Source organism: Schistocerca gregaria, chromosome 6, assembly GCF_023897955.1.
Source record: "Schistocerca gregaria isolate iqSchGreg1 chromosome 6, iqSchGreg1.2, whole genome shotgun sequence".
Lineage (NCBI taxonomy): Eukaryota > Metazoa > Arthropoda > Insecta > Orthoptera > Acrididae > Schistocerca > Schistocerca gregaria.
The window spans coordinates 418,429,047-418,455,549 of record NC_064925.1 but is presented as its reverse complement, the minus strand read 5'-3'; the positions used below and the strand labels follow the sequence as shown (position 1 = coordinate 418,455,549).

Genomic DNA, 26,503 nt, shown 5'->3' with positions numbered 1-26,503 from the left:
TGGTGGTTAAAAAAACAGTAGATACAGTAATGAAAAAACATGAAGCCATTCACACTTGACGAAAAAGAAGAAAACTGTCGGCACTGTGCACAAACACTGATGATTTAGATGACACATGTGAATGAAGGAGCGTGGGCGGTGAAAAATTCTGAATCACAAACACAACGGTACACACACGAAAAACTGATGGCGATAATCTCCAGCATGCGAATGTCCACTGAACGTGTGCGAGTCTGGGGACGTGCCAAGAGGGGAAGAAGGTGGTGGGGGAGAGAGAGGGGACAGCAGAGATACCAATGGCAGAGGGGATGGGGGAGGAATAAAGGTATGAGGGGGGGGGGGGGGGTAGAGGAAGCCCGGGGGAGGAGGGGGGAGGAAGGGAGGTAGGAGGGAAGGGAGAGAGGGTTTCCTAAGGAAAAACCACAGGAAGTGGGAGGGGAGGATCAAAGTTGATAGAAGGGGTAGATGGAGGGGAGGAGGAGGGCATCATCAGGGAATTGGAGCTGGCGGAAGCCACCTTGGGAGAGGGTTACACTTACACCTTTTTTTCCTTTATTGTATTTTGATTGCCCCTGAAGGGGGCGGGCTGGCAGCAGCTTACTACGCAGCTCTGCAGCCTACAGACTGGAGTAGATAAGAAACAATAAAAGCAGGTGATAAAACGGTGACTGAAATTGTAAAACAGTGGAAAAGTGTGGAAAGTTAAAACATAAAGCAAAGGGTTGGAAAGCTAATAAAATACACAGGAAGCAGACAGCTAACATTGTAGACAGACAATTGAAAAACATGGTGACAGTCTTGTTTCTGTTTGCAAGAGGTATAAACATCACACCCAGCGACAGTATGATGGCCATTCGCAACACTTCGGAAAAAAACACATGACACTGAACACACTATAGCCGAGGGCAGATGGGGGGGGGGGGGGGAGGACCTGGACAGATGGGGGTGGGGGGAACAAGGAGGGAGGAGAGGAAAAATGAAAGGGGGGGGAACCAAAGGAGGGAGAGGACTCATAAGGGGGGAGAGGGGCAGGGCAGACACGAGAGGGAATGGGTGGGAAATGGTAGAGGAAGGAAATGCAAAAGTACGCGGGGGAGAGAAGGGGGGAGCCCAGAAAAAGGACAGAGGAAAGGAGGGGGAGTGAGGATCAGAGTTGATAGGAGAGATAAATGGAGGGAGGGCGGGCAGCATGCAGGAGGGGGAGTTGATGGTAGCCACCTTGGGAAAGGAGATGATGGGTGTAGAGATGGAGGGTAGGGGCAACACAACAGTGAAGACGTGGCAGGGGGCGGGTATGGGTGAGGAGAGGAGCAACCAGGGGGCGAGGGGCATCAAGGCGGCGGGAGTTGTAGAGTATGCAGATATGTTCGAGGAATAGGAGCAGATGGGGAAAGGAATGAGGTCATAGAGGATCTGCGTGAGGGACGGGAGGCGTATATGGAAGGCGAGGCGGAGTGCATGACGCTCAAGAATCTGGAGGGACTTACAGAATTTCGGGGGGGGGGGGGGGGGGGGGGGGGTCAGGTATCCAGGCAGGACTAGCATAACAGAGGATGGGATTAAGGATTTGTAGGTGTGGAGGATGGTAGAGGGGTGCAACCCCCATGTCCGGTCAGAGAGGAGTTTGAGGAGTCGGAGGCAGTTGCGGGCTTTGGACTGGATGGAACGGAGATGAGGGATCCAGGTGAGGTGACGGTCAATGGTGAGGCCAAGGGGGGGGGGGGGGGGGGGGGTGGCAGACAGGATGGGTGCAGACGGTAAGGGAGAAATCCAGGAGCCGGAAGGAGCGAGTGGTATGACCTACGATGATTGGCTGGGTCTAAGAAGGATTTATTTTCAGGAGCCACAGTTACACCTCCCGTCTTGCCAATATGTAGCATCCGTTTGCATTATACTATACGAGTATGATGAGTATAATTCTGAACCAACAGAACTTCTTCCATGATATGTTAGGTCAGATGCATAAACAGTATTATTAATGGCAATTTAGTATATTGGTTGTTTGCATTTAAAAGGAAAATTGGTTTTAAGGGAGAAAGAGGTTAGCACCCTCTATACCTATAGAGGAATAACCAAATTGTAATAACCATGCATCTAACTGATGTTTGGTGCCATCTATGAACTATTTAGTAAATATGATGAACAATGTACTTATTATGTTTTAATAAAGGGAGATATAATATAAAAATAAATATATTTATGCCATATCAACTAATAGTCGAATACAGTATGTGTCTTCTAGTGTTTTATAATTTAAAAAAGTTTTACCCACCTGACGTAATTTAAAGGTTTTAATAATAATAACGGACTCACAAGGAGTGAACATGGAAATTTCATAACTTGATGATAAATATGAAATAAGTCGGATGACATTGTAAGAATTTTACTTATGTTTCACTTTATGTAATTAAATTTGAAGTGGTTTACTTCCCTTGAGGTTTATACGTAGTTCACATAGATGACGCCATGTAAACAACCGATGTGTTCTCCATAGAGCCCGCCTCCGCAAACAGCAGCAGTAGTATTGGGTAACGGGACCAGCCTGCTACGGTCATCGTATTCAGTGAACTGTGGATGAAGCCCGACCAACAGGCATTACATGCAAAAAAAAAAAAAAAAAAAAAAAAAGATAGTGGTATATAATATACAATCCATGTGAGTTAACCCAGAAATCTATTATTTACAAGTTGAAAGCAAAGTTACTTATTTATTACTTAGTCATTTATTCACCCATGGATCATCTTACAATGATATAGAATTTGTCATCTTAAGGTAATGAAGATAAATTGCTCAAAAAATGTACTGACAGACAGAATAGATAAGCATTCTCAAGGGGATATGACAGGTGTACAGCCATGGCTTTGATGAGGAAAGCATCATGGCAATTGCATGAAGTGATTTAGGAAAAGCACAGAAAATCCAAATCAGGATCTCTGAACAGAGAAAAGTCCACCTTTCCAAATATGGTATCACTGTTGTAACAGCATTCCTATCTTATTTGGTTGTCTTGGTTGGTGTTCATTAAAATAAACAGTTTCACCCTTCATTGTTGCACACATCCTGGCCACTATATATGTCACCATTCCCCGGATCTGCCTTCATATCCTCCCCTCAGTCCACCGGAAAAACTTGCCACATGATTTTCTTGCAAAAGCAATACAGTATTGCAATGTGAGAAGGTGATGTTATCCCCTTTCATTATTAATCACTACTCTGAATCCTCTAACATAACTAATCTTTGATTGTGTGGTGTGAATTACTTATGAAGAACATTTTAGCTACCCTTTTTAAATAGGCATATTTTAGTAATCTTTTTCATCTAATAGGTAATTTATTGGAGGGGCTGGCCAGTAATTACATCAGCCCAGTACAGCCGATAAATACACAAAAAACAACCAAAAATTTACGTTCTTAGCTTTCGGAATAAATGTTCCTTCATCAGGGAGGAGAGAGGGGAAAGAAAGGGAATAAGGGAAAGTGGATTTAGTTACTCACAACCCAGGTTATGAAGCAACAGGGAAAGGATAACAGGGAGGGTAGCAAGGATGGAGGCATGGTTGTCAGAGGGAACAGTGCCTCCATCCTTGCTACCCTCCCTGTTTTCCTTTCCCTGTTGCTTCATAACCTGGGTTGTGAGTAACTAAATCCTCTTTCCCTTCTTCCCTTTCTTTCCCCTCTCTCCCCCCTGATGAAGGAACATTTATTTCGAAAGCAAGGAACGTAAATTTTTGGTTGTTTTTTGTGTATTTATCGCCTGTACTGAGCTGAGGTAAGTACTGGCCAGCCCCTCTATCTCTTTGTTAGTATTTGTTTCACATCTTTATATGAAATTTTCCATTAATTATTTAGGCAATTTATTACACAGTTTTATTCTCTGATGTGAAATACTGTTTCTGTTAAATGTAAGTCCAAACTGGCTATTGTTACATGATGATGTATAGAACTATTCGTGAAGAACTTAGCAATGTTTTCCCTGATATGCATAGCAGATTCATAAATGCACTCAATTTGTGCAGCAAGTTTTTCTGTTTGTAATAATTCTTTACAGTGAGCCCAAATACTAATTACAGTTATGACTCATATGGCTCTGATCTGCAGTTTAAAAATTGTATCCATGTTATGTGCCTTCAGTCCCTAGAAAAGAGTTCCATAGCTGAGTTGAGTGTACATAACCCCAAGACATTTGTGTTAGAAAAAGATGATAGAGCTCTAAGAGCAAAACATGCAGATATCATTCTTTTTCCAGCATCTTTGTGTGTTTGTTCCATGCTAATTGACAGTCAGTATGACTCCCTAAAAATCTTTCACTTGTTACAGTGTCTGTAAATTTATTGTCAGTGATTCAACATTAAAGGACCCTAAGCTTAATGAGAAGCTGACAGGCAGGTACTAGAGTTGTCAAAATATCACAAGATTCTGCTAAAAGTGTAATAGAAAGTAATGTCAGTGTATTGCATCAAAATATCAGGGGATTAAAAAACAAAGTAGATAAGCTTCTTATTTGTTTAGGAGATATAGAAACTGAGCGTGGAATAGATGTGCGATGCCTCTCTGAATATCGCGTATTCACAAATATGGAAACGTAGATGTAGGTGGATATAAGCTTTCAGCACATGTAAGTAGAGACACTACAGAGAGTGGAGGAGTTGCCAAGGATCCTAAAATTTATGATAATGTCAAAAGTTTACAAACTCTCTGAATATCGCATATTCGCAAATATGGAAACGTAGATGTAGGTGCATATAAGCTTTCAGCACATGTAAGTAGCAACACTACAGAGAGTGGAGGAGTTGCCAAGGATCCTAAAATTTATGATAATATCAAAAGTTTACAAACTAAAAAATTTCTGTAGAGCAACATGTAGAAGCATGTTCCTGTGAGCGTAAACTAAATAATGGTACTTTCATAATTGTAGCTGTATAGGTTCCCATTTGGAAACTTTCAGCTATATATGAAAAGCTTGGGTTCTTTGTTGTGCTATCTGTTGGACAGAGGGAAGCAAATTTTTGTGTGAATTTGAATGTAGATTTTCTGAAAGAATCTGACAGAAAAAAATGATCTTGTAGTATAACATGGTTCTTTCAATTTGACATCAGTTATTGATTTTCCTACTCGTGTAGTACAGGAAAGCATCACACTGACAGATAATGTTTTTTCAGACCAAGATAAATTTAATGAAATAAAAACTTTTCCTGTTAAGAATGGTCTGTCTGGTCATGATGCACACCTAGTTGCAGAATATGACATAGCTCCATACAGTAATTCAAAACAGTCCTCCAGAATAGTGTGTTCAATTAACAGTTTAACAATTGCAAATTATAGGGAAAGCTTGCAGCAGTATATAAGGTAAATATACTTGTATAAGGTGTATAGGGAAACTGATGCTAATTTAAAATTTAACCTGTGTGGGGTGGCAGTGGGGTGGGTGGACTACTGTGGCCAATTGTGGAACTGCATTCTAGGTCCCCAGATCACTACACAATACACTGCACTGTATTAAGAAAATTTATTAAAAAGTGCAGAAGTATGGGCACTATGACTGAGATTAGTATCTCTGATAATAAAATTAAAACAATTTGGAATATTGTGGAAAGGGCAACCGAGAGCACAGGAAATCTGTATTTCTATAAACTCAATGAAAACAATACCAGAGAAAAAAAGTTGCTACTCACCATATAGCGGAGATGCTAAGTCACAATAGGCACAACAAAAAGTTTCACATAATTGTAGCTTTCGGCCATAAAGACCTTTGTCAGCAGTAGACACACACACACACACACACACACACACACACACACACACACAAACGCAACTGACAGACACACATCTGCCTTCATGGCCTGTTTGGATGAAGTTTAGTTTTAATGGCATAAATAGCTCAACAAAAATCTTTCATCATGTCATTAATGTGTTTCTTATCATTCAATTTTTCATCAGTGCATACAACCAGAAATTTTGAATATTCTACCTTAGCAACAGACTTCTCTTCAAAGTCTATGTTTATCAGTGGTGTTATGTCCTTTATTGAAAAGAGCTGTATATACTGTTTTTCTCAGAATTTAGTGAGAGTCCATTTGGAGAGAACCACTTAATAATTTTCAGAAAGACATTATTTACAATTTCCTCAACTAATTCTTGTTTGTTTGTTGGTCGTGGTTACAGTTCTTGCATCATTAGCAAAAAGAACCAGCTTTGCCTGTCTGAAAACCAAATTAACATTTTAATCAAACATTGGAAAATTCAGAATGGAATGTAACAATACCAGAGAAGAAAAGTTGCCGCTCACCATATAACGGAGATGCTGAGTCACAATAGGCACAACAAAAAGATTCCCACAGTTATAGCTTTCAGCCATTAAAGCCTTTGTCAGCAGTAGACACACACACACGCATACACACTCATACAAATGCAACTTGCACACACGTCTGTAATCTCGGAGAACTGAAACCACACAGAGCAGCAGCACCAGAGCACGATGGGAGTGGCGACTGGGTGGGGGTAAGGAGGAGGCTGGGTCAGGGAGGGGGAGGGGTAGTGTGGTAGGAGTGGCAGACAGTGAAGTGTTGCAGTTTAGATGGAGGGCAGGAGAGAAGGTGTGGAGGGGGGAGGGGATAAGTAGCAGGAAGGAGAGAAATAAAAAGAGATTAAAAGACTGGGTGTGGCACTGAAATGATGGCTGTGTAGTGCTGGAATGGGAACAGAGAGAGGGCTGGATGGGTGAGGACAGTGACTAACGAAGGTTGGGGGCAGGAGGGTTACAGGAACGTAAGATGTATTGCAGGGAAAGTTCCCACCTGTGTAATTCAGAAAAGCTGGTGTTGGTGGGAAGGATCCATAAGGCAGAGGCTGTGAAGCAGTCAGTGAGATGAGGGGTATCATGTTTGGCAGCGTGTTCAGCAACAGGGTGGTCCACTTTTTTTTGGCCACAGCTTGTCAGTGGCATTCATTCGGACAGACAGCTTGTTGGTTGTCATGCCTACATAGAATGCAGCACAGTGATTGCAGCTCAGCTTGTAAATCACATGACTGGTTTCACAGGTAGCCCTGCCATTGATGGGATAGGTGATGTTAGTGACCGAACTGGAGTAGATGGTGGTAGGAGGATGTATGGGGCAGGCCTAACATCTAGGTCTATTCCAGCAGTATGAGCCATGAGGTCATGAATTGGGAGCAGGGGTTGTGTAAGGATGGACGAGTATATTGTTTAGGTTCGGTGGACGGCGGAATACCACAGTAGGAGGGGTGGGAAGGATAGTGGGCAGGACATTTCTGATTTCAGGGCATGACGAGAGGTAATCAAAACCCTGGCAAAGAATGTAATTCAGTTGCCCCATTCCCCACATCAGTTCTGACAGCTTTGTTCAAAATCCTTGAAAAAGTAACGTATTCAAGAGAAGCCTCACATATTTGTAAAAATGAGGTGCTAACAAAATGTCAATTTCACTTTCAGACAGGCTCTTCAATAGAAAATACTGTATATGCCTTCATTAATCAAATATTAATTTCTCTGAATAACTGAACATCACCCATTGGGATATTTTGTGATATCTCAAAGCTTTTGACAGTGTGAAACATGAAATTCTTCTAGGTAAAATTATGTTTCGTGGTATGAGTGGGACAGTGAACAAATGGTTTAATTCAAATTTAACTGGAAGAATGGAGAAGGTTGAAATTAACAGTCCAGATAGTCTGCAAAATCAGCAGTGTCCTGAAACTGGAGGGGGGGGGGGGGGGGGGTTAATTGAGAAAGGTGTCCAACAGGGCTTGGGCTTGGGTGCCTTATTGTTAATATATAGTATGTTAATGACTTACCACTCTGTACTTATGAAGAACTGAGAAATTTAAGTGTGTCTGCGAGTACTTTCTTACACCCACGGTAACTTATCTATTTTCCTTAGCTGCTGCTGTAGAAGTGGCTACTTTTGAAAATGCCTCCTCAAACATTATTTTAAACAATGTGTACAACAGTGTAAGGAAAAGATAGACTGCTGCCTACTGTAAAAATGACTTTTTAAGTTAAAGGCAGGCAAGCACACACTTTCATGTGAGCGTGAGATGCGCTTGCTTGTCTGATTGAATGTGAATGTGTTTCTTTTTCTGATGAAGTCTGTGTCCAAAAGCTAATGTGTAAGTGTCTTTTAGTTGTTCCTGTCTGCAACTTAACCCATTATCTTTACAGGAAGTAGCAACCTGTCTTTTCCTCAAATTGTTGATATGCCAGTATGGATTTTCCATTGTTTGAACAATGTGTAAAATTCAGAGAACTTAGAATCCACATTGTTTTCCATATACACTTTATCCCAGGTTTGATTTTCTAATGCCCTAACAAAATTATGTATTTTACTTTTTGAGAAGATTCCAAAAGCCTGCAGTTATGAAGATTTTACCAAGCCTGTCTTTAGCTTTATTATGTGACGGTAACACATAAAAAGACCAAGATCTCTTTATAAATACTTTACAGCATTTTCCCTTTCAGTACCTGTAAGCGCATGGTCTAAGACTGATCCTGGACTTTTTGACGTTTTAGTAGCAGTGTTTACTATTTGTGCCGTGTCAAAACAGCTCAAAATGCATAAGAAATTATTACTAGTTTCATTAATTTAGTTTAATATTGTTGTTATTCTGTCCTGGATTTTCATGATTAGTTTAATTGGACTGCACCCTTCAACATCCCTCACTGCTGCATTTTTTTCAGGTGATAATTAGGGACTTCTTGGATGAGCCAATACATGAAGTTCTGGTCTTATCGATGGGCGGAGCGGGTCTGCTTGTCCCAATGCTTGGCTACCCACCTGTGATTAAAACCAAAGCATGCTATTTCATCAGACTCAGAAAGGAAAGAGTGACTAAAGACAACTTCAGAAATATACTAATTTTTGGAGACATGTCTCCGAAACCTGTTCATGACTTATACGGAATGGTTGATGATGTAAGAATGAACAGTATGCACATATCCATATAACTGCATAATATAAGTTTTAGTGATATTGGTATATAAATATTTTTGTAATTATGTAAGTTTTCTGAAAAAGATCATCTACTTAACATTCATAGTTGTTAAATTTCTGGTATATTTCTTCACAAAAAGATGCTGTCGCTAAGCTGTGTATAAGTATATTGATGGCACTTTGAAGTTTAGCAGACTTTATGCTTGTTGGTTGTGAAGAAACCAATGGAGAGTGATGTGTAAATAGAAAAAAGAAGCAGAGTATTTCCTTAAGAATTTCCATAGGATCAGGTATCCCTAATTAAGAGTAGCATAGGAGTTGTAACTAAAGAATGTGAAAGGAATGCTGTATTCTATCAACAAAAGGAAAAGATTGGTGAGTGATATGCAAATTGAAAATACAGAAAAAACAGTGGAAAATAGTATTAGTTACTTGTTAAATGATGCAGAAAATAGAACTGAATTCAGGAACATAAATTTGACACCACAACATAGAAGAGACCAGGATGCAAATGGATAGCGGAGCGAAAGAAACAACACAGTGAACACATAAAGAAAATTTGGGCTCAGAAAAACATAAACATTCATCATAAAGGAATTCAAGTTCAAACGCTCTCTTAAATGGGAATAATCGAAAATAATAATAATTAGTTACTTGTATGAGGATAGCCTCTAATGTCAAATGTTACACACAGTAAGAACAAAATCTGAATTTTTTACATTTTAAATTCCAGTATAATCTGTACCAAATTCCGTTAGTGGCTTATACCAACATTGCCATACTAATTGGCGAGAGGTAGAAGGAATTAGTGTTTAAAAAAAAATTAAGTATACAGTCTTAACAGCAGGAACTAAACTCTATTTGGCTTATGAAGCTTTAAAAGCATATGATTAAATTACCAGGATAAACATTGCTGTGAAGAAAGTCGTGTCTCTTTAAGTTATAGTAAGTAGCTGCTGTTAGTATTTTCGTGGCTAGACTGCTAACTGTGAATGACATTGTAGTTATTTTTGTGATATAGGAATAGAAGCGCAATCAGTATCATGTGGTTTTATTTATTGATCATCTTTCTGAGTATAGCTACAGTGATATCTCAGGCAAGTCAGTTTGCAATGGGAATGATAGGATAGTAGGTATGCATTTGTAAAGTATTAGTAAAGAAATATTTCCAGTTTCTTTGCATTAGATTATGTTGACTATATTTGACACTAATCAGTATGTAGTTAATAATAAAACAACAATACATTCTTCAGAAGTAGCTCCTTATCACAATGTTAAGTCATGCAGTATGTCTACGGCATTTTTCTAATTTATTACAACAACAGGACCAAAATTTACAGTGATATTGTTCCAGCATAGTTGTCCTGCTTTTCATGGCATTTGGTACATCATTGTACAAGCTTTTCAATAGTCAGGGGACTTGGTATATCATACAAGCTTTCCAATACTATAAAAAACTTTTTAGTTGAACAGCCAGCCATGTATGCACCACTTCCTTCATCTCATCGGAGGTGAGTTTGTGGCTCTTAAATCAGGTAACAAACAGAAATGCAATGGGGTGAGATATGAACTGTATGCAGGATGCTCCACCATATCAAAATGCATATTCTGAAAAGTTTTAGCACTGTGGGGAGTGATAAGGATGTGTGTTGTTATGCAAAAAAAAGGACCCTGGCATTTGTTGCAAATTGCAAGCTCTGTCTAATAGCATGTTCCCAGACATGTTCAATAGGGTTCATGTCTGGAGAACATGCTGGCCACTCTAGTCGAGCAATGTCGTTATCCTTAAGGAAGTCATTCACAAGATGTGCACGATGGGGGCATGAATTGGCGGCCATGAAGATGAATGCCTCACCAATATGCTGCCAATATGGTTGCACTATTGGTCGGAGGATGGCATTCACGTATTTTATAGCCGTTACGGTGCCTTCCATGACCACCAGCAAGGTATGTCAGCCCCACGTAACGCCACTTCAAAACAGGAGGGAACCTCCACCTTGCTCCACTCGCTGGACAGTGTGTTTGAGGCGTTCAGCCTGACCGGGTTGCCTCCAAACGTGTCTCCGATGATTGTCTGGTTGAAGGCACTTGTGACACTCATCGGTAAAGAGAACATGATGCCAATCGTGAGCAGTCCATTTGGCATGTTGTTGGGCCCATCTGTACCACGCTGCATGGTGTCGTGGTTATGAAGATGGACCTCTCCATGAATATAGGGAGTGAAGTTGTGCATTATGCAGTCTATTGGGCACAGTTTGAGTCATAACACGACATCTTGTGGCTGCATGAAAAGCATTATTCAACACGGTGGCGTTGTTGTCAGGGTCCTCCGAGCCATAATTCATAGGTAGCAGTCACCCACCGCAGCAGTATCCCTTGGGTGGCCTGAGCAAGGCATGTCATCGACAGTTCCTATCTCTCTGTATTTCCTCCATGTCCAAAATGTCCAAACAGTATCGCTTTGGTTCACTCCGAGATGCCTGGACACTTCCCTTGTTGAGAGCCCTTCCTGGCACAAAGTAACAATGCGGACATGATCGAACCACAGTACTGACAATCTAGGCGTGGTTGAACTATAGACAACACGAGCCATGTACCTCCTTTCTCGTGGAAAGACTGGGAACTGATGGGCAGTCAGACCCCCTCCAACTAATAGGTGCTGCTCGTGCATGGTTGTTTACATCTTTGGGCAGGTTAAGTGACATCTCTTGACAGTCAAAGGGACTGTCTCTGTGATACAATATCCACAGTCAACGTCTATCTTCAGGAGTTCTGGGAACTGGGGGGATGCAAAACTTCTTTTGATGTGTGTATTATAGTATGACAAATGAAACCATTATTTTTACAGTTGCAAGCTTTCAGAAGCCATTTGTTTGGGTTAAGGAGACTCATTATAGTTGCTCTCAAGACATTACTAATTTTGCAAGTTAGCAGGTGAAATGAGCACTGTTTTAAGTTGTGACGAAGATGATTGCTGTATGCATTTTTAAGTTTTGTCTTATGCAAGATCTTCTGCCTAAATGTTGTTGAAGTGTTATTGTGTATCAAAAAGTCTGGATGTCCATTCTTTCTGTATATATTTATGAAGCTTACGTACTCCTAGATATATTTTATATGCTTTAACCATCCTCTTATAAATTTTATACTGGTATTGATAATGTACACTGCCTGAGAAAAAAAGTGAAACACATAGAAGAAAAAGTGAAACACGCAGAAGTGGAGGAGTAAATGAAATGGAACTTCATAGCTTAAGAGGCATGTGATGTTACTTTAGTAACTACAAAATAAAAACAAATTTACAGTGATCATAACAGTATGAGCCCACTGCGAGGGATGTCATAAAGCTGTTGTAGTCTCTCCTGAGACAAGCTGGCATGCAGCTGTAGTAACTGGTCCTTGATATCCTGGATACTAGCACTGGGACAGAGTTACATCAAAGCTGGTCCCTCACATGTTCAATCAGGGACAGATTTTAGGGTCTTATTGGCCTCAGCAATAACTCAGCGTCACACAGACAGTTCCATAGAGACACATGCTGCATGAATACAAACATTGTCCTGTTGAAAAATGGCACCATGATAATGACACCTGAGGATGCACGATGTCTGTGGCATACCATTAAGCCATCTGAGTTCCCTTAATCACTACCAGCTGTGACTTGAAGTCATATCCAATTGCTCCTCACAGCATGATGCCAGGGGTACTACTACTGTGCCTCTCCAGAACATTGGAAGAATGGGAACTTTCTGCTGGTCACCACCATACTCACCATATATGGGCACACACACACACACACACACACACACACACACACACACTCCACAAGCTACCATACTGTGTAAGATTGAGGCTACCGTGCACCACTACCAATCATTTCCTTCATGTGCCACTCACAAATAGAGTGAGGGAAAAATGACTCTGTATCCATGCATCATGGTAGAGCGAGACTCCAATTCGTTGTTGAAACATTGCAATGCCATTCATCAGAAGGCCATGCTTGCCAGTTATGCCATCACTCCGAATGCAGCCATTTGTGTTGAGTTGACAGCAGCTTTCATGTGATGATAATTCTCTAGTCCAACCGCTGCTAGCCTCTGACCAATGGTCCAAGGTGACACAGAGTGCTGCTGGGAGTTCATTACTTTGTCACAGATATGAACAGGTTACAATGTGCTTGGCTCACAATATGACGTTTGTTGCAAGGAGTCCATTATTCATTTGTAGATGGCAGCTGCAGATAAGAACGGGTTATGATTTGCTTTGTGCTTAATACAGTAATACTCCCTTGTCAGATGTGCTTGACCAGTACTTTCTCAAAGAGTATCTACATCTACATGTAGATACATACTCCACAAGCCCCCATACAGCACATGGTGGAGGATACCTTGTACCACTACTAGTCATTTCCTTTCCTGCTCCAGTTGCAGATAGAGTGAGGGAAAAATACTAGACCTAATTCTCTTATCTTTGTGGTCCTTATGCAAAATGCCTTCCCTCATGTTCTTGTTCACTCCAACATAGCACCTGTCACATCCAAATGCCCCACAAATCTGGATATTGTACAGTTCAGCCAGCTAGGAGACCCATAATGAGACCCCTTTCAAACTCTTTCAGGTGCTGTTAATGCCGTCGTACTCTATAGTCCAATCCATGAATGATGGCGGTTTGCACTGGTCAAGGCACAGATGAGGATTCCGTTTGTTGATGATTCCAAGCGACTGTTGCAGTAAGCACATGTGCATGCTTTCCATGAGAAGAAAGCACATATATCCTGCAAATTATGTCTCTCACTTGCTTATGCAGAATGTACCAGTTACCGCCACCATCAGCGATGACAACTTGCAACATGTGGAATAAAAATTCACTAAACTTGCTTTGATCACGCTTAATACTCGTATTAACCATGGCATTCAAAGCAGGTCGCTTAGAACACTACTACACACTCACTGGCCACCAGAGAATGCGTGACATAGGTGCGCAGAACAAGCATAAACTTGGCCCCATCGTTTGCGACACCAACTATAGTATGCACCATCTCCATGTCCTTCACAATCATCACTCAACATCTGACACTGTCCACATCCCTTATAAACCCTACCAGGCATTTTAACAATGTTAGACATGAACTGTGTTAATACACTCTAGTGATCATTGTACCTACCACAAAGAATTGCAGTTTTAATTTTTTACATGATATGTACAATTACATTGACATCTAATCATGTGTTCTAGGTGCTTCACTTTTTTGTCAGGCAGTGTAGTTACTTGGTGACCTAATCTCCAGCGAATGAATGAGCCTTTTTGAATCAACAGGTGTTCATTCCTCTCTTAACTAGTCAGCCTGGATGGCCTCAAGTAGTTGTGGAAGATGTTAGAGAACACATGTACAGGATGAAAAATGCCACTTACGAAATGATTGGCAAGATGGAAGGAAAAACACTCCTCCCAATGCCTATGGGTGTGGAGAGAGTGCATGAAGTCCAACAGGCAATAATATCAAGGTAAACACCAATACTTAGTGTATTTATTTACATTTGGTCCAATGAAACCTAACAGTCATTTCTGTGTGCACATGTATAATGGTCTTAATGACCAGTTATGGAATCAGTTCTTTCCCTATGTAGCAATTTAACCTACATGGAGTTTCCTATAAGATTCATCTGATTTCACGGTTTCCTCTATTGAATGAAGATAGAAACTTGGGGTGATTTTTTTCTTCTCTCTCTCTTTCTCCAGAGAGAATTTTCTGGATCTCCTATGTGCATGTTCTTAATGCTCTCACAACCTTGAGGTACTTTTTACAGTTATGATTTGGATCAAAATTTTCCTAATTAACGTCCATCGAATGTACAATAAATTCCCAGCTGATAGTCGAACTTGTCTAATATTTCTGTGAGCAGACAAGGATTATTGCATTCACTTCTGTTGCTATGCAGTGACATAGTTGTGGAAGGCAAAGAATACAGACAGAATCTTTGACAACCATCATCATTAGGGGATCTAGAAGGCAGCTCATTGTTAAGAAATGCCGCTACATAGATGTACCGATGTAGTGATGATGCAGCAACTTGAAGTGTTGGGTATTGTGCCAGATATGAAAGTCATCCATGCATGATATATCATCAATATGCCTCATTATCTTCCTTAGGTGCTACCGGAATATTACGATTACCGTCATTCAATGCAGATGGAATCACTGTCTTGACTTCTTGCCAGAACCAAGATGAGGCTATGAGCAATGAAGGTTATGGACTGCGGATGCCATGCATGTTGTGTGTGACAAGTGGGGAGTTTGGACTGGACATGAAGCATGCTCGGATATCCAAAGTGGTTAATATGATTACTCATGTAGAACAGGAAATCCTGGTTCAAGTCTGGCACAAATTTTTCACTTGTTATCATTGAATTTATTTCAATGTCTGGTTGCAGCTAATGTGAGAATTTCAGTTTTCTCAGGTGAAAATTGGCTGGAGCAATCACAGATAGTGATCATGTGTGTGTAGGTCTGGTGTGCTTGGTGTTCTTGGTGTGTGTGTGTGTGTGTGTGTGTGTGTGTGTGTGTGTGTGTGTGTGTTTTCCTTTCTGAAGAAGGCTTTGTCTCAAAGCTCCATGTACAAGTCTTTTCGTTGTGCCTGTCTGCAACTCAATGGGTCATCTTAATGATGATCTGCACTGTATCCTTTTCATGAAATTGTTCATATTACAACCTGTACTTTCTGTTGTTTAATTTTCAGATCACAATTACAGGTCTCCTTCACAGAAAAATCAAACTCATGCAGCTTTGAAAAGTCTACAGTGATATTCTCTTTCAAAGGAGGATCAGAACCTTTGTACAGTTGAAACAGCAGTTGTCAGTGATATAACTCCTGTGTGAAAGCCACCACTTTACTTCAGCTCTCAAAACCATGAATTATACACACTACCTAACATTTATTGCAAATATTAAACAAGCATTGCCCTTATATTCTTCTTTCACTTTTTAAGTACTGCCTGTTTGACAGTACAAGGAGAAGGCAAATGATTCAGATTCAAACACGTGAATTTAAAATGATACATTTCACTACACAAAAGACCTAATTTTCAGAGGGACGTGATAGATTAAACCCCTGAGAAAACCGTATGGATGAGAGTACACATTCCTCTAGTCTTACTAAGGTGAGAGATGTATGGGGCTGGGAGGAGTGGTGAGGTAGTTAGTGATGAATGTGGCAGTTGGAGAACTTGACTAATAAGGATTGAGGCCAAGAAGACTATGGTACCAAAGAACATAAAGAGGGCCAGTCTGAATCGCTGTAATTCAGAGAAATCAATGTTGGGGAGAGATGATCGAACTGGCAAGGGCTGATAAAGCATTTCAGTGAAAGTGGAAACCATTTTTCAGGAAATTGTTGGACAACATGATTTCTTCTAGCTCTCCGTTACTGTAGGTGTGTCAGTGGAACAGATCCATAAGCTCCAGTCGTATGTTTATTATAAGTTTGCATTATCACAATAAGAAATAAATGATAAGAATTGTTTTAAAATGGAGATGTTTGTACTGTTCCATTCCAGTGCATTAAATTCCTAATTGAAGTGATGGAAGACATCTGTAATATGATGTCAAAACTTGTCATCATTTTAATCTCTGCTAGGCACCTTAGTAAGAATTACATCTGTAACAGTTTAGCTGCTGATACGAAGCAGAAATAAATCTGAAAATTGATGACATGCAATAGTTTTGGTATTGTTTAAATGCTTATAATTGCCTTGTGGCTCCTGCACTGTGTGGCACTATGCTCTCTTGTCATGGTTCTTTCTACTCATTGACCAATGCACTTGCTAGGCAGGAAAACTGTGCGAACTGCTGTTAAAAGTGGTTCTGTGTGTGGCTAAAATGAGTGTCTTCAATGCTTTTTTTTTTTTTTTTTTTTTTTTTTTTTTTTTTTTTTTTTTTAAAAAAAACCTCTTGCAGTCCATCTTAGCAGCTAAAATTTTGATGCGTTTATTTCAATGTATTCTTCCTGTGGAAAAAAATTATGGGAAAGATTTTTATATGTCAGTTTTTCCTTGCTAATCACATTTGGCATGGGTGCCACACAACTGAGCAGTATTCTAGGATGGGTCACACAAGCATTTCTTAAGCATTCTCCATTCTAAACTGATTGCATTTTCCTAGTATCATTCCAGTGAGCCAAACTATGCCATCTACTTTACGTACTATGAGATCATTCTATTACATATCCCAGCAAATTGGTACACTTTAAGTATTTGTATGAGCTGATCAATACCAGTTGTGACTCATTGTTATTGTAGTCATAGGGCACAAATTTTTTTCCCAATTTTGTGTAATGCACAGTTTTATGTTTCATTACTTATAAAGCAAGTTGTCAATTTTTCATTTCACCACCAACTACAACATCTCGGCTCGAGCTTCTGGAGTCTTGTCTTTTCTTATATTGTTAATTTTCCTACCTGGAGTTTCCATTGTTTGATTTTACTTTCATTATTGTTACCTTGTGATCTGTCTGACATCAATTTCTTTAACAATACACCTTGGTGCTTATTTTGTAATGCACTCTTCCTACACGGTATCCTAAAAACATCTATTGAACTTATTATCAGTGAGTGGAACAACAACTCAATAAGATTCTGGTGCAAAGAACATAACGTCTTTCGCTATTCAATTCCAAACCCTACACCCTCTTCTCTATTTGTAAAAAAAGCATTCTCTTGAATAAAAGCAATAATGTTGACACTTTGAACACTAATTTAGAGTAAACTGGTGGAGTATCCTGGATCCTCCCCTGCCCCACCAGCTTTCCTAAACTGCACAGATTGGAACTGGACACACTCTTCCCTGTCAAAATCATTCCAGCCTAAACCTACAATAATTCACTGCCCCCTCACCCTCCACTCAACTGTTTCTGCCCCCACTCTCCTATCACTCCTCCCAATTCATGTCCTGTCACCCTCATTATGCACTACTCTCTACCAACACACCCAACCATCTTTTTCCCTTTCTGCTGCTGTCCTTCTCCACTCCTCCCAGCCCCCCCTCCCCCCCCCCCACCCCAACCCCATCTTTGCTTTGTCTTACTTTGTTATGCTAATTATTGCTATTCTGATCAGATGAAGCGCCATCTGTCAGATATTTTTTGAACTTTTGTACTTTTTTGTTTCTAATAAAACCCCATGTCATTCCAAGCATGTGTGTCAATTTGTACCTCTCTATCTACATTATTTCGTGCTTTATTCAGTTTTCAAATTTATGCTGACTTTTTAATCACCCGGTATATTAGAATTCATTGTAGTTGTATGATAAACAAGCTCAACTCTTAAAACTTCTACAGTAATATGGCTGTGGTACTCAGCTGCAGTCAGTGCTTTAACATCCACACGTATATTGTTATGTAGTGGAATATTACTGTATATTGATTCCTAGTTTTTCTTTCTTTTTATCACACATTAAAGCGCTGGTGTAAGGTTGTCCTTTTTTATTAGTGGAAGGGTGTTGGGGAGGGAGCAGTTCGGGTGAGGAGCTGCATTAATTATTTATTGATTCTCACATAGACAATTCCTCATAAAATTCAACTTTCCAGATGAACTACCATCGCCAATATAAGAAGAGTGGAATATGCTATGAAATTGGATACTTGAATGTTGTAGATTTTGTTAAAAACCTTTATTTGGCCAAGATCGCTTTGTAGAAAACAATATATTGTCCAAATAAGTAAAATCTACAACATTCTAGTTCACAGATTTCTGTCTGTTATAAGTCAGGCAATTGTAAAATTATATACCCTTGCACTTAGACAGAAAGAATCAGCATTCAATCTACTAGTTTTTCTTCTCACACATTCTCTGTTGTTCTTTCTTCGGTAGTGGAGGGCAAGATGTGGACCTGCCTCTAAAGAGAGCCATAGAGCAGATGGTGGTAAAATGGGGAACTCAGGTCAAAGAAATACTAAACCAGAACTCAAGCTCTGTATTTGAGAAAACACTCCACCCTGCACCTAGTGAAGGTATGCAAACAATTTTATTGATTCTTATTCTACAATGGGTCTCATTAAGCATACACACATTCAAAATTTATGCAAGAAAACATGTTTGAAAAGGAAATTTTGACTGTCATGTGCAATACAAGTAGATTTTTAATTGATGCAGCCAAGTAGTGCAATTGAGTAATAATTAAATATGGATTTCAGAAATTGATTTCTGGAATGCTCGTCTTAAAAATCTTGAAAGTATCTACCACCAGCTGAGAGACCCACGTGTAGCCAAAATGGCATCAATTTTGGAATTGACAGAAAGTGTGTATTGCAAGAACTACAAAGAGCTATTCATTAATGTATTTGAAGGTATGTATTTAGAATAGTCCAATGAATGTTTTCATCAGTTTTTGATAAATAGACATCACTATCAAGTTTAAAAATCAGAAAGACTCCTGTTTTAAAATATTTGTATTTTTGTTCCACATAATATCCCAAATTTGTTGAAACCATTAGTAATTGTGAGAATCTGTAATGTTGTTGTCTGAAGTTCATTAGTAATAAACACCATATACTGCTGATGAAAAACTTCCATGTTTCAACACTGGGTGGTAGTGTTGAAACACATGACATGTTGTACTCATCATCTACTGATGAAGTGCTGGGAAGGTGCAAATGTTTCACTTTATTTCAACATGCACTCATTGTCACCTGCTTCACACGCAGCAGGGAGTTTTATAAAGAAATGGAGTAGCCGTGGGGCCCCATTGGCCCCTATGACTGCCAGTCTGTACAGGGAACACTTTGAGCAGGTGGTACTTCAAACAACCTGACTCAAACTCAAACATTTCTTTGGATACATTCATGATATATTTGTAATATGGGAATGTGGTAACAGGACAGACACTGGATAATTTCCTGAATCACTTAAGTAACTTCCACCAAAATGTTAACAGCAGAACTAGGAGACAGTCCATGATTCACTTCCACACAACTCTGTTCCACATGTACATTCTCTGAAATTTCTTTCTCATGTTAAAACCTATGTATGGTACTCATAATCTGTTCTGCCAAGGAATGCTCTCTTTTTCTTTTCCTTCTGCCCTCATCCCTCCCTACTCCCCCACCCCCTCTCTCTCCCTCACCCCTCCCCCCTCACTCCCTGTCCCTTGCTCTCTCTTTCAGCACAGTCTTCTGACTGGTTTCATGTTGCCAACCATGGTCTTTATTTATTTATTTATTTATTTAAATGTCAAATTCCATAGGACCAAATTGAGGAGCAAATCTCCAAGGTCATGGAACGTGTCAGTACATGAACTTACAACATAAAAAGTAATAACAGATAAAAATAAATGTTCATGAACCTGAAAGAAAATCAGTCCATAAGTTTAAGCAAACGCTATCAGCAATACAATGAGAATCATCTTAAATTTTCAAGGAACTCCTCGACAGAATAGAAGGAGTGACCCACGAGGAAACTCTTCAGTTTCGATTTGAAAGCGTGTGGATCACTGCTAAGATTTTTGAATTCGAGTGCCAGCTTATTGAAAATGGTTGCAGCAGTATACTGCACACCTTTTTGCACAAGAGTTAAGGAAGTCCTATCCAAATGGAGGTTTGATTTCTGCCGAGTATTAACCGAGTGAAAGCTGCTTATTCTTGGAAATAAACTAATATTGGTAACAAGAAACGACAATAAGGAATATACATATTGTGAGGCCAATGTCAAAATACGCAGACTCATGAAAAGAGGTCGACAAGAGGTTCGTTAACTCACACCACTTATTGCCCGAACCGCCCGTTTCTGAGCCAAAAATATCCTTTTAGAATGCGAAGAGTTACCCCAAAACATAATACCATATGACATAAGTGAATGAAAATAAGCAAAGTAGACTAATTTACGTGTTGAAACATCACTCACTTTCGATACCGTTCGAATAGTGAAAATGGCAGTATTAAGTCTTTGAACAAGATCCTGAACTTGGGCTTTCCACGACAGCTTACTATCTATCTGAACACCTAGGAATTTGAACTGTTCAGTTTCACTAATCATATGCCCGTTCTGAGAGATTAAAACTTCAGGTTTTGTTGCATTGTGTGTTAGGAACTGTAAAAACTAAGTCTTACTATGATTTAATGTTAGTTTATTTTCTACAAGCCATGAACTGAGGTCATGTACTGCTCTACTTGAAACCGAGTCAATGTTGCACACAACATCCTTTACTACCAAGCTAGTGTCATCAGCAAACAGAAATATTTTAGAGTTACCCATAATACTAGAGGGCATATCATTTATATAAATAAGAAACAGGAGCGGCCCCAACACTGATCCCTGGGGCACCCCCACTTGACAGTACCCCACTCAGATCCCACATCACAGCCATTATCAACATTGTGAATAATGACCTTTTGCTGCTTGTTGCTAAAGTAAGAGGTGAACCAATTGTGAGCTACTCCCCTTATTCTGTAATGGTCCAACTTCTGGAGCAATATTGTGTGATCAACACAGTCAAACGCCTTTGTTAAATCAAAAAATACGCCAAGCATTCAAAACTTTTTGTTTAGCCCATCCAGTACCTCACAGAGAAAAGAGAATATAGCATTTTCAGTTGTCAAACAACTTCTGAAGTCGAACTGTACATTTGATAGCAAATCGTGTGATATAAAAATGATCAATTAACCTTACATACAAAGCCTTTTCGATAATTTTTGCAAACACTGATGGCATAGAAATAGGTCTAAAATTATCTACATTATCCCTTTCTCCCTTTTTGTAAAGTGGCTTTACTACTGAGTACATTAATCGCTCAGAAAACTGACCATTCCTAAACGAAAAATGACAAATATGGCTAAACACAGGGCTAACATGTGCAGCACAGTACTTTAATATTCTACTAGACACTCCCATCATAACCATTAGAGTCCTTCAGTGATTTGATTATTGTCTCAATCTCCCTCTTGTCTGTATCACAGAGGAGTATTTCAGACGTCAATCTCGGAAAGGCATTTGCTAAGAAATTTATATGATTTTCTGTAGATACTAAATTTTTATTTAATTCACCAGCAATGCTCAGAAAATGGTTGTTAAATACTGTACATATATCTGATTTATCAGTAACAGATATATTATTACTGCAAACTGACTTTATATCGTCAACCTTGTGCTGCAGACCAGACACTTCCTTCACAACTGACCATATGGCTTTAATTTTATCCTGTGAATTAGCTATTCTATTTTCATACCACATACTTTTTGCCTTGCTAATAACATTTTTAAGCACCTTACAATACTGTTTGTAATGGACTACTGTAGCTTGATTGTGACTACTTCTAACATTTTGATATAATTCCCACTTTGTTCTACATGATATCCTTATCCCACTACTCAGCCAACCGGGCTGTCCATTACTGCTAGTACCCCGTTTAGAATGTTCTAATGGAAAGCAACTCTCAAAGAGCATGAGAAATGTGTTGTGGGAAGCATTGTATTTATCATCTATATTATTGGCACTATAAACATCTTGCCACTCTTGTTCGTTGACAAGTTTTGAAAAACTCTCTATTGCTGTTGGATTAACTTTCCTATGTAGTTTGTAATTAAGTGCGACATTGGTTAGAGTACAAAAACCTTTTAGTGTTAAAATTTGTGCATCATGGTCTGAAAGGCCATTCACCCTTTTACTAACAGAATGCCCATCTAGTAATGAAGAATGAATAAAAATATTGTTTATGACTGTGCTACTGTTCCCCTGCACCCTAGTTGGAAAAAAACACAGTTTGCATCAGATAATATGAATTTATGAGATCTACAAACATCCTTTTTCTTGCACAATCATGTACAAAATTAATATTGAAGTCACCACATAGAACTACTTTCTGGTACTTCCTACAAAGTGAATCAAGAACCCTCTCTAGCTTAAGCAAAAATGCTCTGAAGTTGGAGTTAGGGGACCTATAAACAACAGCAATTAGAAGTTTAGTTTCACTAAATTCAACTAATGCTGCACAACTTTCAAATATCTGTTCAGTGCAGTGTCGTGATACATCTATGGTCTCAAATGAAATACTGTTCTTTACGTACAAAGCCACTCCCCCACCCCATAAGGAACTCCTTGAGAAACAGCCAGCTAACCTGTAGCCTGGTAAAGGAAGCCTCTGAATTATCAGTTGTTTCTTGGAAATATTCCAATCCAGTCTCTGTCTTCTCCTAATTTTTTGCATCTATGGCCCCATGTGGTACCATAGAAGCTCTACCTAGATGTATTAACACATCTCCTCTCAACCAGTCCCTTCTTATGGATAGTGTTTTCCTTATATTCCTTTCTTTGCCAGTTTTGTGGAGAATCTAGTTTATTATCTAATCAGTTCACTTAATTATTGTTAACCTCATGCAACACCACAGCTCAAGCACTTTGATTTTCTTATCTTCCCATTTTTGTACAGTCCCTGATTCACTTCAACACAGCACTGTGTTCCAGATGTACATTCTCTGAAATTTCTTTCTCAATTTAATTGCCAGGTTCGGCAGTAGTAAACTATTTTGCCAAGGAACGCACTCTTTTCCTCTGTCATCTGCTTCTAATGTCCTCCTTGCTTCACCCACTGTGTGTTATTTTGCTTCTACGGTAGCAGAATTCCTTCACTTTATTATGTAGTCCCTGAAACTGCTCTCTATCCAGATTTTACATCAGCTGAGCAGGCCAGCTAGGAAATAGGTTTCCTTCAGTGGGAAGCTGCTGAACATTTACTCAAGATCTTAGACTTTTTAACACAGTCTTTGTTACAGCAGAAGCTTTCATTCTTGGTATCCAAAAGATATATATTGATAAAACTTCAACTCAGCTGCTCTGTAAATACGAGATCTGTTCATAAAATTCCAGAACTTTGTCCACAAAAATTTTCTAACTTGTGTTTTACATATTGGTAATGGTTTCCTTCAAAATACTCTCCTCCACAACTGATACATTGTTCCCAAAGCTGTTTTCATTTCCGGAAGTAGCTTTGGTATACCTCTTGCTGGATTCTGCGAAGACCCATATGTGAATTCTATTGTATCTCATCTATCATTGCAAATCTTGGTCCTTTCAATGTGGTTTTCAACTCTGGAAATAAAAAAAGTCTGCAGGGGCCAGGTCTAGAGAGTACGGAGGATGAGGCAGCACAGCAATTTTGTTTTTTGTGCAATAGTCAGGCACCAACAGGAATATATGTGTGAGTGCATTATCATGATACAAGAGCCATTAATTTTCTCACCACATTTCAGGCATTTCTTTCTCACATTTTCTCACAGGCATGTCCTGATAGTACCATTGATTAAGAGTTTGTCCCTGTGGCACGAATTCATGGTGAACTAATCCCTTGGTAGATGTCGAAAGGTGTCCTGAATGAGGGTCATCTTTAACTTCCATCTGGCCATTTTTAAACCATGTGAACATCAAGTACAGCTTAAGCACTCATCACCATAGGCTTCCTGAATCATTTGGTGTGTCTCTGTAAAGGTTTTCTTGAGTTTCACACAAAATTCAATGCAGATGCGTTACACCTCTAACTGTGACATCTCGAAATTTGCAAACTGTGTGACACGACATTCTACTCAGTACAGCACTGAAAAATAACTAACAGACATACAACAATGGAACTTCTGGCAGCTACACATTAAAGACAGGCATGTGCAAGGATGCCAGCTGCGTTTCTCTCCAGCACACCATCGACACAAAATTACAAATGTTGCAGAATTTTTTGAACAGATCTTGTATGTTATTCTCTAAAAGCCAGAACATGCAAGAACAAGCCCAGCAGAAGTAATATTGATGTAAAACAGAATGATACAATCAGTTGGGAACTATTAACCAGCAGCTACACTTTTTAGTTTCATTCAACTCCTTGCACTTCAAACAATATAAGGCATTACAACACTAAAATAAATCTTAGAGTCCTTACCCCTAAAATGAAGTTATTAAAGGAAATTCTAAAGGTTTCATCAGAAATTTTTATTTCTAACCCTCTACTACACATGCAATCATTTCACCTCGAATTGTGCACTTCATAAAATGAAAACAAAAGTAGTATCTTATGACAATAATATGAGTCACTATTGGAATCTGCCCACTTATGCAGATACCTGGGTGTAACACTTTGTAGGAATATGAAATGGAATGATCACATAGGTTCTATCATGGGTAAAGCCGGTAGTAGACTTTGGTTTATTGGTAGAACACTGGGGAAGTGCAGTCAGTCTACAAAAGACATTCCTTACAAATAACTCATGCGACCAGTTCTAGAATATTGCTATTGTGCATGGGACCAGTATCAGAAAGGACTAACACAGGGATATTGAGCGTATACAGAGAATAGCAGCATGAATGGTCACAGGTTTGTTCAATCAGTGGGAGAGTGTCACAGAAATACTGAAGGAACTGAACAGACTCTTGAAGACATAAGTAAAAACTATCCTGAGAAAGTCTATTAACAAAGTTTCAAGAACCAGCTTTAAATGATTACTATAGGGATACACTACAACCTCCTATGTATTGCTCACATAGGGATCATGAGGATGAGATTACAATAATTACCTCATGCACGGATGCATTCAAACAATCATTCTTCCCGCACTTCATACTTGAATGGAACAGGAGGAACCTTTAATAACTGGTACACTGGGACATATCCTACCTATGCAACTCACAGTTGTTTGAAAAGAATAGATGTAGATGTAGATATTGTTCTTAGATTGGAAGTTATGTCATTTTGTCATCTCCTTTAAGTTACTACGAAAATGGTGGTTTAAGCTGACTTTACACAGTCACTTACTGATATTTGTCAACACTCTGTTTCATGCATTCAAAAAATGTGAGTCCACGGTTTTAATTTCCCATCAAAAATAAATTAGAAATTCAAGATTTCCCCTCCTTCCTTAACAAATCACTGGCAACAATTTGAGACAGTCATTATTGTTGGAAGCAGCAAACTGTTGAGGTGTGGAATGTCAGTCCATGTGCATGCCATCAGTTTTTGATGCTGTATTGCAAGGAAGACAGTTTTTCCCTGGTAATATTACAAAACATAAATAATAACATTTAGAAATGTTTTTTATTTATTTCTTTGTTTAGAAAATTTATTTTTGTTAGCTGTCGTACTGTTACGAACATTTTCATTGACCATTACTAATCACTGAAGGAAGTTTTGTTTCTTTATTATTTTCAAAACAATGGTGGATGATGTGCAATGCTGAAATGGTTGGATGAAGAGTTCTCTAATGAAGATTGAAAGTGATCGCAGTTTTGAAAATGAGCAATCTTTGGACAAAATTGATACTATCAATAAATCTGACTTTATTTTGGGAAATATGATAAGCAATGGAGCCATCAACTTTTAATTCAAAACAGGAGAGTAAGAAAAGCTCAACACAATATTTTCAAGCATTTTCTGGGAGTCAAAGGCGAAGCAAAAATGCTAAGTGTCCAATTGCTTGTTTACAGCTTTTCTTCACAGATAAAATTTTAGAAGAAATTATTTGCTATACTAATACTTTCAAAATTAACATTCATTCTAAACATACCAGATATGGATGCTGCAGACAGCAGCATT

At 39.1% G+C, this 26,503-nt stretch overlaps 1 protein-coding gene across 1 annotated transcript in view; it reads left to right on the top strand.

Moving 5' to 3' along the window:
* LOC126278898 (dynein beta chain, ciliary-like) overlaps positions 1 to 26,503 on the top strand; it is a 195,301-nt gene that overhangs the window by 34,700 nt on the left and 134,098 nt on the right. Inside the window, exons 3-6 of the mRNA XM_049979173.1 lie at positions 8,696 to 8,929; positions 14,262 to 14,449; positions 18,810 to 18,949; positions 19,133 to 19,285. Of these exons, the coding sequence (XP_049835130.1) occupies positions 8,696 to 8,929; positions 14,262 to 14,449; positions 18,810 to 18,949; positions 19,133 to 19,285 (715 nt within the window). The remainder of the gene's footprint in view (positions 1 to 8,695; positions 8,930 to 14,261; positions 14,450 to 18,809; positions 18,950 to 19,132; positions 19,286 to 26,503) is intronic.